Source organism: Argopecten irradians, chromosome 12 (assembly GCF_041381155.1).
Source record: "Argopecten irradians isolate NY chromosome 12, Ai_NY, whole genome shotgun sequence".
Taxonomy (NCBI): Eukaryota; Metazoa; Mollusca; class Bivalvia; order Pectinida; family Pectinidae; genus Argopecten; species Argopecten irradians.
In genome coordinates this window covers 18,228,301-18,241,817 of record NC_091145.1, presented here as the reverse complement: position 1 = coordinate 18,241,817, position 13,517 = coordinate 18,228,301, and the positions used below count along the sequence as shown (strand labels likewise).

Here is a 13,517-nt window from a genome sequence, read left to right as displayed (position 1 = left end):
TTAAAGTATTACTTTTAAAATGTTCTTTCCTCTAAGCAAAGTTCTTTCTGTAAAATTTTACCGGCATTTTTATCAATCTGTGTAGAGAGTATTTGCTGTTCCTTTAAGAAAACGCCCTCCCTGCGAAAAGTTTACAATAAAGCAGTTAATAAATTATTAAAGAATTGTCTCTTGTACTTATGCCTTATTAGAGTCCTTCATTGTAATAATTCATATTTTACAATGGCTTTAACCATACATTGATTCGTTTTTAGATCAAAATCAATATGCATTCCCCCCAATCTTGGATTAGGTACATGTACTTCCGGTTTTGAGGAGATTACTGTGTGTGTACTGTGTGTGTGAAACTTGATCCGCTAGGCCTATGTGAATGAATGATTAGGGTGCCAGTGCTCGCGAAGGTAAGGGCAATCATGGTTTCTGCTTTCTTGTTTCACATGTATTTGCAGTGAACTGAATAGTTTTCATTCATTTTTGTAATCTTATTTTTCCTTGAACCAAACTTCCATTGATATTCATGTTTATTTACATTCAACAAGTTGCGAAACTTTCCTAACTTTCTGTATCGGCCGTGAGAAGCCCTAAATATGAAAAACACAGATAACAATGTAATATAAGTGTCTGGCGTTGGATAATGTGGTTTTGGGTCCACAAAAATCTTTTGAATTTATGTTTATATGTGGATCTTACTTGTATGATTTGGTATGAATAAGCGACCACGAATATGGTAATGAAATGTTTTAGCCAGACGATCTACAACGACTGAATGAGGGTACATCATTTATGTAAACATGTACCCCGGGGTTTTAAAATGCTATTTTTACTTGGGAGTTTTGGCACTAATTCAATATTTACATTTTATTATATTAATTTCAATATCACATTAAAGTTGAACTTTGTAATAGGCCTAGCAAGGAAATTAATCATAATTGGAGTCTTTATACTTTGTTTCAGATCAGCTTTTGCTGGCTGGCTTCAACTGGATAACAACCGGCAGGCATAAGCCTGAAGACTATGGACTGATTTTCAGAAAGCTTGGATTTGGAAAGGAGCACCCAAGTGTAATGTCTTAACAGGGATGATAGTTTTTAACCATATTTGTGCACACAGTTAAAGAAGTTTTGCTGAACTTTTATGGATATACAGCAAGAAATTTACTGAAGACATCATAGACAATACTTTATTTAATCAACATGGAGCGTAATATATTTGGACTCCTTTTATTAATTTCAATTTTAAATGGTAAGTATTTAATTAAGCTGCATGCAGCCAGATACTTTATATATAAATCTAGTAGATCAATTAAAATGCAAAAACAACAGTAACCGATCTAGTTACATGTGAAAATTTTGCCATCAAGTTCTGATTTCACCATTTTGGCTAAAAATAGGAAAATCTAAAAATAGGAAAATCTAAAACTTAATGTAAAAAATTTAGGTTATTAAAGACTTGAATATGGTCAACCCATATAATCATCCTTGAATCATGGACGGAAATTAACGGGAATATGCATGATGCAGCGTGCTTCTTCGAAATTTAGAAGTTTGATCAGAGCCAGTTGACCACCCAGTTAACAAGAACTGGAACAAGTGCTGCCTAGAAGGTTTTAATTTTCAGTATCTAACTCCAGATGATCTGTCAGTAACCTGAGACAGATTAAGGGACCAGTTTAACCCTGATTGCTTGATTAAATTCAGATAAAACCTGGTGGCTGGTTCTCTACTACACTGTACATGTGCCACTGCTGTTCTCAATCAGTGTGATGGCAGCTATTAAGTTCATAATTCAGATAGTTATGTACCACTTTAAAATGTTAAAATAATGACATCACATTTTAACATTTAAAAATATTGTAGTACAAGAAGGGTATAATATAATTTGAAAACAAGAATTGATAGTATTGTGGTACTGGTTAGTCTGGTCTTAGTTGTTTATTTTGAAATTTATTTTAGCTTGTAATCTAGTATTATACCAAAAGCATTAAGTTGCAAGTCTGATATTTCTAGATTTTTTTTTTATACAAGACCACATAGAAGTTGTTTGTATATAATTAGTAGTGTGCCACAATTACTAATGTTACCAAAATCAATCAATTTGAGCAATTTAAAATTTGCGAACATTTTGGAGTTCCCACTTCAAAAGTTTCAGCAGAGACATGTAAACATCAAACAAGAAAATATGCTGTACTTGCAAATTTACAAAGTACATATAGTTGAAGCGAAGAGAAACAATTTTGTCTGCAGGACATAGAACCAAGTGAGGATTAGGATGTTGTGTGTGTAATGGGACTAGAATCACTGGTTATAATCTGAAGGAGGATAGGGGATCTGACACTTCCATCTGATAGCTGGATCACCATTAGCTAGTCAGCCTGATTTGTCAGACAGCATTCTATCTGAGACTAGCTTTACATACACATGTACATGTGCTAGAACTGTGTAGTAGGGAAATAGGATCAGACCAAGCCAAGATAAATATATGCTTCAGAGTTCTATAGAATTTGGGGCATATATCTGGAAACAAATATTTGCTGTACAGCCACAAAGAATCCCAGCTAGCAGACACGTTTTAAGAAACCATGAACTTGGTGCATGAATCTAGGGCTGCAGGGCACTGGGCAAGTTATGGTTATTACATAATACCACCCCTCACATTACTGCTGTCTGCTGTGTAATAGACAATACTGTCCTCCAGGAAATCTAGCGGGTTATGTTGCTAATCCAATGATATATACAGACTTTGTCTACTTTTGCAATCAGACTCATCTTTATTCTGATGATAAAACTCATAATCAATTCATTCAAAAAGAAGATAACAAGTCAAATGGGTTATGAAATATCACCTCTATATGATAATCCTTTTACTTTAACTGACCATTGACCAGACCACCACCTCAGTTCTAGAAGATTGAAGTTATATATATTTACGTGTGCATTTGCAGACTGAAATGCACTTCACAAGTGTGTATAACTCTTTATTAATGATTGGTTTATTATATCATTAGACATAACACCTTATTAACAGCTATGGTTATTTAAAGGAAAATGCTAGGTATTTGTCCTTTAAAATTTGAAATACGGTTGTCGATTTTATCTCTAGATACCAAAATTTACTATAACTTGGCCTAATTTCATTTTTTCTGTTATTCTATAATCTGTATGCTCCACATTATAGAGTGCCAGCAGGTTATACATATATACCAAGCTATACAAATACCCTCTACATTCCCATTGTCAAGTTTTATGTCGCCTACTAAATCAAAGTTTTGAGAGTCTCATATTCTGGTGTATGTGATACAGTGTGAGGTAGATCTGGTTGGGTATGTCTCATGTGCCAACAAAAATAGGGAATTCTTTTGATTAACCTGAGTATCTACTGTCTAAAGTGGGACACACAGGTCAGGTTACTGGCTAAATAACCATGTCTATCTGAATATTAAACTGCCACAGTCATCAGTTTTATAGATTTAAGTGATTATGATCATTCAAAATCTTCCCAAAATTTAGAAAGAGGTCTAAAGTTATATATTTCTCATGATGGTGGTGTTGTGGATACAAAGTAACAGAAGTCAGAACAAGAACTGTTCATAGGTTAACATGTGCAATTAAGATTTGAAAGTTATCCTCCACCATGAAGTTACCTTCTAAAGAGTGTATCGACAGATTTCAATATCTTAATCTAAATATGGTCAGTGTTTTTCCTGCCTATATATTTGGGGCCGATATAAGGCCGCATTCCCAATTGTTTTTCTTGTTATTCTTTTCCCAAATCTTTGTCTAAATTTCCCAAATCAGTGAGTTGACGCCTATTTTTGCAACTAAACTAACAAATTATGCAACACCCAAGTCTGAACGTCGTATTTTAGTATCCATTCAGAAATTTCTTACACTTATTCTTAGAGAAGCATAATTGTCTATTTCTACCTTTTCCAAAATTTCCATAAACACTGTTTAAATTTTTCATTTCCTACTTTTATTGCACAAAATTTCCAAATTTTCACCAGGTGGCAATTTCCCAAAATACCCAGGAAAAACACTGATGGTAAGATGTCTCGATGGCTTGGTGGTTTTTCTCCGGCTACTCCAGCTTTCTTTCTCAAAATTAAACCAAAGCAATCGTACATGATGGACCAAGACAATTGTTGGCTGGCAATTTGTTCCTGAGTTGAATGTCTATAATTAATTTCTCAATTTAGGGGCTTTGGTTGTTGACTGTTGGACAATTCTAGTTTTCTGTTCTTTTGTTATACATTACTACTAGTAATAGGAGTTGCAAGTTGTATGCATATGATATCGATATTGTGTTTTCTTCTGAACAGCTGTTGGGTTCATGTCCATGTGCATGCATAAGGTTAGGGTGTTGCCTGATCATCCTGATGATGTGTTTTTTCTGAACAAATGAAATGCTTGATGTTCCTTGGATGAAGATGTCAGTGTCAGAGAGGACAACAGGGAAAGAGTTCTGCCCTTTGCTTGTCATGGAGGATGAAACCAGATCTAGAGTGCACTCTACTCTAGAACTTGGCATTTCCTTGGTTTATTGGGTACAAACCAAGAGTGGTGGCTGCGGTTTGGATAACTTGATCTTCTGTGGTTTTGAGTCAGTGGGTCAGTGCCTGGCGGATAGGTGGTGGTATATGTTTATGGTAGATACAAGAGCGCTACCTTGTTATTTGTGGTTGAATTGATTTGAAGAGCTTTCATTCACAAAATCTGGTGTATGAGAGACTGGTTCATTGTAGGAGGATAAATATTTCTATTTTGTTGCCTTTCAGGGTGTTGTTATGTTAGAAAACACCTTATGTTAAAGAGCACACATGGAGAGATTCAATTATGGCTATAAATTCGGAGTCCCTCCTACATAAAAGCCAAACCATGCCCCATTGACTGTTCACTTTGAAGGCCCTTTTTATAGAGGTTCAGCGGTGAGCAAGGGTACAAACATGCTGACTATTAACACATCCAGGCATTGTAATGGGAGGGTCTAAACTTTCTGTCTTCCTGTAAATCACTTTAAAACTTTCCCTAACAATTCTTTAACAGATATTCATTGTTTGTATTGGCAACTCTACAAGAAATGAAATATGTTCCAAATTGGTTTCTTTGGGAGAAAGAAAGGGGATACATTTTAACAGTCAGTACTCAAACTTAAGTTTATGCATTTTGTTGATAATTGCATACATATGTACATTTCTATATGACCTTGGTATTAATACGTTTTTAAATATTGAAAATAACCTCCAATGCTTTTCATAACAATTTCTGTTTGACCATGACAGAACATGGGAAGTTCAAATTTGGTACTAAATATATTTGTTTGTGTAGACAAAGTAATGTGATGTTTGTCATGTGATGTCAACTGCTTAAAAAACCATCATATGAACCACATACTTTTCACAAACATGGAATTGTACCGATAAGTAAATGTGCACTAGAATAGTAAGTCGGGACACAAAAAACAGGAGATAGAAACACATGTACAGCTAGCCTTAACATCTTTAAAACAAAGGATTCCTCCAGCCCTATTTCACCCAGTTCTTTGATTATAAAACCCCCAGGATTCAGTGATGATGAGGGCCCAGCGGGACTCCTGACAGTTCCCATGGCCTATGCTCAGCCTCCATCTGGGAGCTGACCTTCCCCAGCTGCTGGCCTGACCTGGACATTGTTTGCTTTGACAAGGAGAGAAGCTAGGCTACAGGCAGCATCATCACTACCAAAGTTTCTGTAGCTAGGCCAAGCCAAGATAAATGTTATGGTTATAATATGTTTGACTGTGTGCAACATCATCACTACAAAGTTCTAAAGTTAGGCCAAGCCAAGATAGATGTTTTGGTTGTTTGACTGTATGCAGCATCATCACTACCAAAGTTTCTGTAGCTAGGCCAAGCCAAGATAAATGTTATGGTTATGATATGTTTGACTGTGTGCAACATCATCACTACAAAGTTATATAGTTAGGCCAAGCCAAGATAGATGTTTTGGTTGTTTGGCTGTGTGCAGCATCACTACTACCAAAGTTCTGTAGTTAGGCTAAGCCAAGATAGATGTTTTGGTTTGATCTGTTTGATTGCAGTTATATAGCAACCATGATCACAAAATTCTGTGGCAAGACCAAGTCAACATATACAGTGTATACTATATTACTTTACGTATCTCAAGTCTCATCAGGGATTTAAAAAGACTAGAAAAAAAGTTTTTTTCAATGTTTATGGCGTGTAGATCTATGTCACTAAAGGCTGTATAGCATTCATCTATGTCAGATTTCTTTGACTGTCAAACAATTTTGGGCTAGGACCAAGCGATAAAGGTTTGAATCAAAGTCTGACGAAATAGTTCAGTAGATTTTGGCACTGGCCATCGACTAGACTGTGATAGGGTGTTAATATAATCTTGCTATGCATGCATGCAATGTATCAAAGTTTTGTGAAATTGTTTCATTGGACAATATGTGCCTATGGCATCTTTTTATTACGCTGTGTATTTTGTATCACTGTTTGTGTCATTTATAAAATATTACATGGGAGTTTATTGATGTTATATAAGGTATATTAGTATTAAGTTGACCATAAAAATTAGTTTGGCATTCATGATGTGTGAATCAATTATTGCATTGACGATATTTGGAATCAGGCCCATTAGGTTATATATCTCAATCTGTTGACAACTATGCATGTTATTTTATGTCTGGCTGATAGCTATAGTCTGCCTTGATTATATCATGTCAGCCATTCAAAATTCAGAAATTGAATTTTATATTTTTGTCTTTTTATCATAAAGTCTAATAAAACTTTGATTACTATATTGATCACATATAATTACAAAATAAGTCATGAATTTTTTATGAGTAAAAAGTTGAGATTGCAGCAGGTACATGTACACAAGAAGGAAAAAATCCGGACTGCAGAATTTCATGCAAAAAACAGAATTATTCCAATAAACGTTATATAATGCAAGTAGCTGTAGTTCTATGTACATATAGTTTGTATTTGATGGTCTTACGTTTTTAATGGGTCAAGGTCATATTTATTACTAAGTCATGGAAAACAAGGTCAAGGTCATATCCAGATTTAGTTGGATAAATCATAAAATGGCATATTACGTTATCGACTTTTAAGTAATGTTGATTCTCTTGCACCAGATAGCTTACAAATATTTCTCAATCTAAAAAAATTAAAGACAACTACCGTATTCGATCCAATAAGTGTCCAGGGTGTTAAAAAATTGAAAAAAATTAAAAGGTGCATAATAAGACAAAATTATTGCGAACCCATACAGTTTTGCTAGTGTTGGTTTTATGCCCGGAGAATTGAAATGAGGTCTCAAAAGGGGGAGGGGCACGTATAGGGACATGCATGGGTGCTTATTTGGTTGAATACGGTATGTATATAATGTATTTCATGTACACAATGTACCTGTATATGATAAAGACCAGGTACACATTGTGTATGTACTCTAGCATGCTGTTTGTTAAAGTATACATGTAGCAGACACATCCATCCATGCTATAGATATTTTACCTGTGACATTCAAAATGGGGCAAAAACCTTGGGCACACTTAACATATGAATGGTGTGGTGTACAGGTATGTCTCTGGTAGGTAGGTCATGCTGATAATATTGTAGGCATTCCATGTGCTATTCAGAATAAAAATTAAAAGTCTACAATACACTCAAGCTTATCCTGTATAATACATGTCTGTCATAAATTTATATACCACCTGTGGGATTCCAATTTTCATTCTCCACCATCTAAATTCATCCCCCTCTTAACCTCCTTTTGGTATTTAAACAGAGATTAGTGGAATCACAAGTTTTTCAAATTTACTTTATTGACTTCTTATGAGGTGTTTTAAAGTTGGTGTTCTTTACGTCTGCCCATTTTGTGTTACGAAAATAAGGGATCGTATTTGGGATCAGCAGTCAGACCATTAGATGGCGTGATCGTATGATCAGGTGGGGCTCTTGCTGGCCCTATGTAGTATAGTGACAACCAAGTCATTAGAGTGTAGGCGGTATTATAATGATGTCACTCATTCATCCACAACCATTGTCATTATAAGATTATATATTTTAATTCTAATCTGTCCCAATTATTGTTATTATTTGATATTTCATTCATACATACATATCACGAATAGGTCTTAAGTGTTTACAATTTAGAAATCATATTTATATGAAGATACATATATACACAAAAATAACTGTTATATTATATTTAGACCTAAAGTAAATGATTTTACAGTAATTTATTGGTGCAAACGAAATAATAATCTGTTAAGATGCATATTGATTTTAGTTATTTTTGTAACGGTATGTTTCCATTAAGATCTGGATTACTGATGACTTGATATGGGTTTAATATAAACTTTAACGGTTTAAGATCTGGATTACTGATGACTTGATATGGGTTTAATATAAACTTTAACGGTTTAAAATAAAATATAGAAGTTCAAACTTATTTTGACATTAAGGAATTGATAATTTCACTGTCAGTAAATATTGTTATCTTCTGAGATTTCAATATGACAATTGATTAGCAGAAAAAAACCCAGCTTAACTTATGTGTATATAAATTTACAAGTTTGCTAAGTTTGTGCTTTTCAAAACCTAGAAAAAATGATGCATTGGAAATTCCAGCAGGCAAAAAATATTTATAAATCTTTTACTCAGTAAACCTAAAGAGGAAAATATTGACAAGTATGTATATACAGAGTTGATGCACATGGCTGAAGCTTTTTGTTAATACTGAAATCTTTAGCTGATAGTTTTGCTGAATCAAAGGCCTCAGGCTGGCTATAGGTAGCTAATATCTTGGATTGAAACACAAGATCAAACACCTGCTATATAGCTAGTACAGTTGATTTTTACATGTGATGGATCATTTATATAGATCTGAAGTCTTTGATACGACAAAGAATGATGACTTCTCCTACAAAAACACATGTATTGACAGCCAAAGAGACACGATTAAGTTATAGATTTGTCTCACCGATTAACGTAACAGTTATGATCCCAAATTGTCATTTTAATGGATGATATTTTTCCTCATTATATATGCTGCGAAATATTATGTCTCGTTATGATTATATTGTTGTTTTACATTATATATTCAATGACTTTTTTACCTTCATGACAAATCTACTGTTGATGTGTTTGTTTATTTATAATAATATACATGTACAATCCTGTCAAAAAAGAATTTAGTCCTTATTGGGATTATCAAGTATGAACAACGACACATGATTTGACTAATGTATTTATACATTCATGAATACAATTGTTCTGATTATTTATACACAACAGTGGACAGTGCTCTTTTGATTGAATCCTTATGGAAAAATCTAGTATGTGAGGTCCTTTATCAACATTTACTAAAATCAAAAGGTTCTCTTGAAGTAGATTAAATTCTGTATAAATTATCAATTTCCGGAGATTTCATTTTGAATAGGAATGTGAATGCTGTTTATATGTAGATATAAATGGCTTTTTGTTAGCAGATTATCATTAACAACCAATTTCCTGGAATTTGATGTATCTTGTAACTTGTGTGAATGCGACTTCTACATGAAAAGTTTTAGGTCTACATGAATGGATAAGTGTTCATCTGGCCTGGCCTGTGTACAGGATGACCCAGGTTCTGACCAGTACTTGGCACACATGTGTACCAGCCTCCTGGTGTGAGGAGGGGGAAGTAGGGGGGACTACTCACACCCACCACATCCTGTTTCATGCCTAATCTACTTCATCCCAGTGCTACCCCTGGGGTCACAGAGTTACCATAGTTTTGTAGAAGTGACTGACCTTTTACTGAGGAAGAATGGCAGGTCAGTCAGGGAGGCTGGAGATAAATGGTCAGTCAGTTAAATGACCACAGACATTTATTGTACTAGTACTATAGCATGTCCTCACTCTAGTTCAGTCATTCATATATATACTCTAGTGTAAACAGAACAGTTCTTTTGTACTGCATATACAATGCACAACAACATGTCCATTCATAAAATCTGAAGTACCTGTAATTAAAGACTTTAGCGACTCTTAAATTTGTAAATATCCGTGTTGGGTCTCATAGTGACTCATAGCATATATCAAAAGCGAATCTTACCACCCCTAAATATAACTTAACTGTGTACATGTAGGGAGCTGTAACCAAGATTTGGTTTACACCTATAAGTCAAACAACTTCCAGTATGGACCAATTCAGGTCATGTGGCAAGTCCACTTATTTAGTTTAAATTTGAAACCTAAGAATAAATTAAACCTAAAGATTGTGTAGATATTTTCTTAATATACAGGTATCGGCTATCATTTGTCTTCTATCTAGTGTTATTGGATACTGAATCTCAACACTTTATTGAGATGATAAAGCTTTATAAATCCAGTGTGGAATTACTGCTGTGTTACTACAAAACCTTGTCTTCCTGTATAATGTGTAAGGTAAAAGGTTGAAGATCTAGAGACAAGTTATATATGGCATTCTGTTGTATTTCTATGGTTTATATATCATCATTGAAAGAAATATAAAGATGACATTATGAAACATAATATAAACTTAAAAACCAAAAAATAGCCATTCAGAGGGCCGTTAGTTATATTGAACAAGCTTCTTAGTGTTCCACAATGTGAAGAGCAATTTTCTGTATGAATACTGTTCACTTATGTCAGGTCTAATCTGGTTAGATTATAAATTAGAACATGAATCAAGATAGTAGCTGTAGAGGTACACAAAGCATATATATCTAAAAAATAATTGGGTTGTCTCAACTTCAATATCTTAAATACCACCCCCATCCCCTCACTCCTTCACCGCCACCCCCAGTAATCTTAATTATGAAGTTATATGGCAGTCATATAGAAAATTGGTTTGAAAGCATATGCACAATTATTATTCTGTATTTTCTCTGTTCATCATGCTCTCTGCATAATTCCGGCAGTTAAGATGAGATCTTTCAGTTGTCTGGATTCATAGTTGTAAAATCTGTAGATTTGTGATAAAAGCATATGGTAGTTGTTACTTATGCCTGTGTGGTCAAGTGGAAAATTGTGTCCATGTTATACATAAATCATTACCAGAGAATGGGTCTGTATTTCTGTGTCACATAGATGTGTTATCGTCTCCAATTGGAGTGATTGGCTGACAAAAACACCTATAGCCAAGTATAGAAATTGGAGGTGTCAAGTTGGAGATAAATGTTTGAGATTTCACTGGTTGATAAACACACAATAGGTGGGCCAGGGTGTGGAGTTTCTGCTGTTTTAGTTCTTACTGGATCAGGCGGATGATGTGTTAAATGTTATTGACAACTCATGTGTCTATCTGATCAAATGTTTGTGCAGTTTATTTTGTGTATAGGGGTGTCATGATTGTTATAACACATTGTTAATTATTTTGTGTAGATTTGTACTTGAATTTGCAGAACCTTGAATTAGTTTGTACAGCTAGACTTAACTATTCCAGGGAACATTTACAAGCTGGCATCCTCCTAGAGATATATAGGACATTGAACTCTGGTTGGCCTAGTCACACAGCATGGGAGACTTACCTATATACATGTATATAGACTTTCTCATTAACTTTAACATGTGTCAGTTTTAGTGTTAATTAAGTGTAGAAAGGTCAGCTCCCAGAAGAAACCTGGGGTTTCTGTAACAACTGTCTATGGCCAGGTATTTGTAGTATTATTACAACATTAGCTAGCTGTTCTATCAGATGTATTGGGAAGCAATAGATTTAGTTAGTTATAAGAAGTCTTTATAGCTACATAAAAGCTTCCCCACACATTGAAACCGACCAATCAAAGTGAACGAAAAGCTAAGGTGTACAACTTTTAAAACCAGCTGTTCTTCAAGTAATTTCCTTAATAACAAAAATTACTGGACTGTTTTTGTATCTATTGGGCTAACGTAACTAAACTTCATGTTGGTGTTAATATTCAGATTGTGTGGTTGCTTATAAAGTAACAATTTAGGTTAAACTGTACTTGAGACTTTTGAGTTTGTGACAATTGCTTCTCCCTCCTCCTGTGACAATTGTTTCTCCCTCCTGTTGTGACAATTGCTTCTCCCTCCTCCTGTGACAATTGTTTCTCCATCCTCCTTTCTCAACAAAAGATTAGGACTGTCTGATACACTAATTACAAAGAACTCTCCATCATAGGAACTATTTGTTAGCTCATTCGATTCACCCCTTAAGACACATTCATTCAGGAGTGAATGTGGGACATGCTTTCATTCTCAGCATGAAATGAATACATACTAGACGTGAGAAAAAAAAAAGTTTTAAACAAGAAATACCCTTAACAATAGAACATTTTGAGCTTTTCAGTTTGACAAGTTATTTATGCATGTCACTTTATATTGATGTTATTTTGTTAAACATTTAACACTTTGTAATGTAGTTTCCTAAATATAAAGCATTGATGATGAGCATTGATAACTTAACATTTCAAGAGGTTCATAATACTTGAGACTTGAATTTCACCAGTTTAAAAAAAAATACTGGTATTTCCAAATTAATGAAGTGTGAATCATGTACTTGTAATTACCAAAGGAGGGGTTAAAATATGGTTAGGGTGGTTCTTGTGAATGTTTTAAACAATGGATCTGACTGACTAATGGTAGCACAGCTGTTCCTAATACTGAGGAGGGAAGGGGGGGTCTGTATGGGGCCAGGTTTATAACATCTCACATATGGCCCTACCAGTTCCTATCAATCAGGACACTTGTTGTTAAACTCAATTTAATGTTAATACCTCATACTTCCTGTTGGAGGGACCAGATACTGGGGAGTTATATATTAATTACATGTGTAATGTAACAGTTGTGTGAGTTACAGGGGCAAGGGAGTTAATTACTTGTATATGGTTGCATGGGGTTACAAGTATGGGGGATTCTGATATATTGCAGATAGTCTGCTTTAGTCTATCTAGAGGCAACCTGTCTACAGTGACCATTTTCTGTCTGCATACCTATACATCTGCTATAATCATGCAGCTAATATTCCAAGATCCTCCTACTCTCAGTTGTTCCTCCTTAATTACCTCAGAGAGTTGTAAGAAAGAATTTTTATCAAAACAAGAAATACCAGAATTGTGATACTAATATTGTCTATGTATAATTGTTACTGGAAATACCCACCTTCTTACCAGTGTATATTTATAATGAATGGATATATACATGAAACTTGGCCTTGAAATTAAATTTTACAGATATGATGCTACCTGACTGATAGCAGCAGCCCAATTATATATATACTGACCAATATTTAATGGCCATCTTAAAATTTTCATATACAGTGATATATGAACTGTAGCTTGTTCAGTATATGGACTACAGATTTGTTCAGCTGAACTTCAGAGGTGGATTATCTTCCCTTGTTAAATCCTTTTTCATCTTCTAGTGCAGACAGGATCTGTTTGATGTTTAAAAAAAATTAACATCAAGAGCTCTGGAATTTGAACACGTCATCATATTCAAATTGTCACAACAAACAGTAAAGCTGTTGTAGAAGTGGGGT

General features: G+C 34.5%; 1 protein-coding gene across 1 annotated transcript in view; it reads left to right on the top strand.

The window, feature by feature from the left end:
* Positions 1-243: 243 nt before the first annotated feature.
* Positions 244-13,517, top strand: part of LOC138304973 (laminin subunit beta-1-like) — a 38,194-nt gene continuing 24,920 nt past the window's right edge. The window contains exons 1-2 of the mRNA XM_069245390.1: positions 244-401; positions 955-1,242. Coding sequence (XP_069101491.1) covers positions 1,194-1,242 — 49 coding nt within the window. The 5' untranslated portion in view covers positions 244-401; positions 955-1,193. The remainder of the gene's footprint in view (positions 402-954; positions 1,243-13,517) is intronic.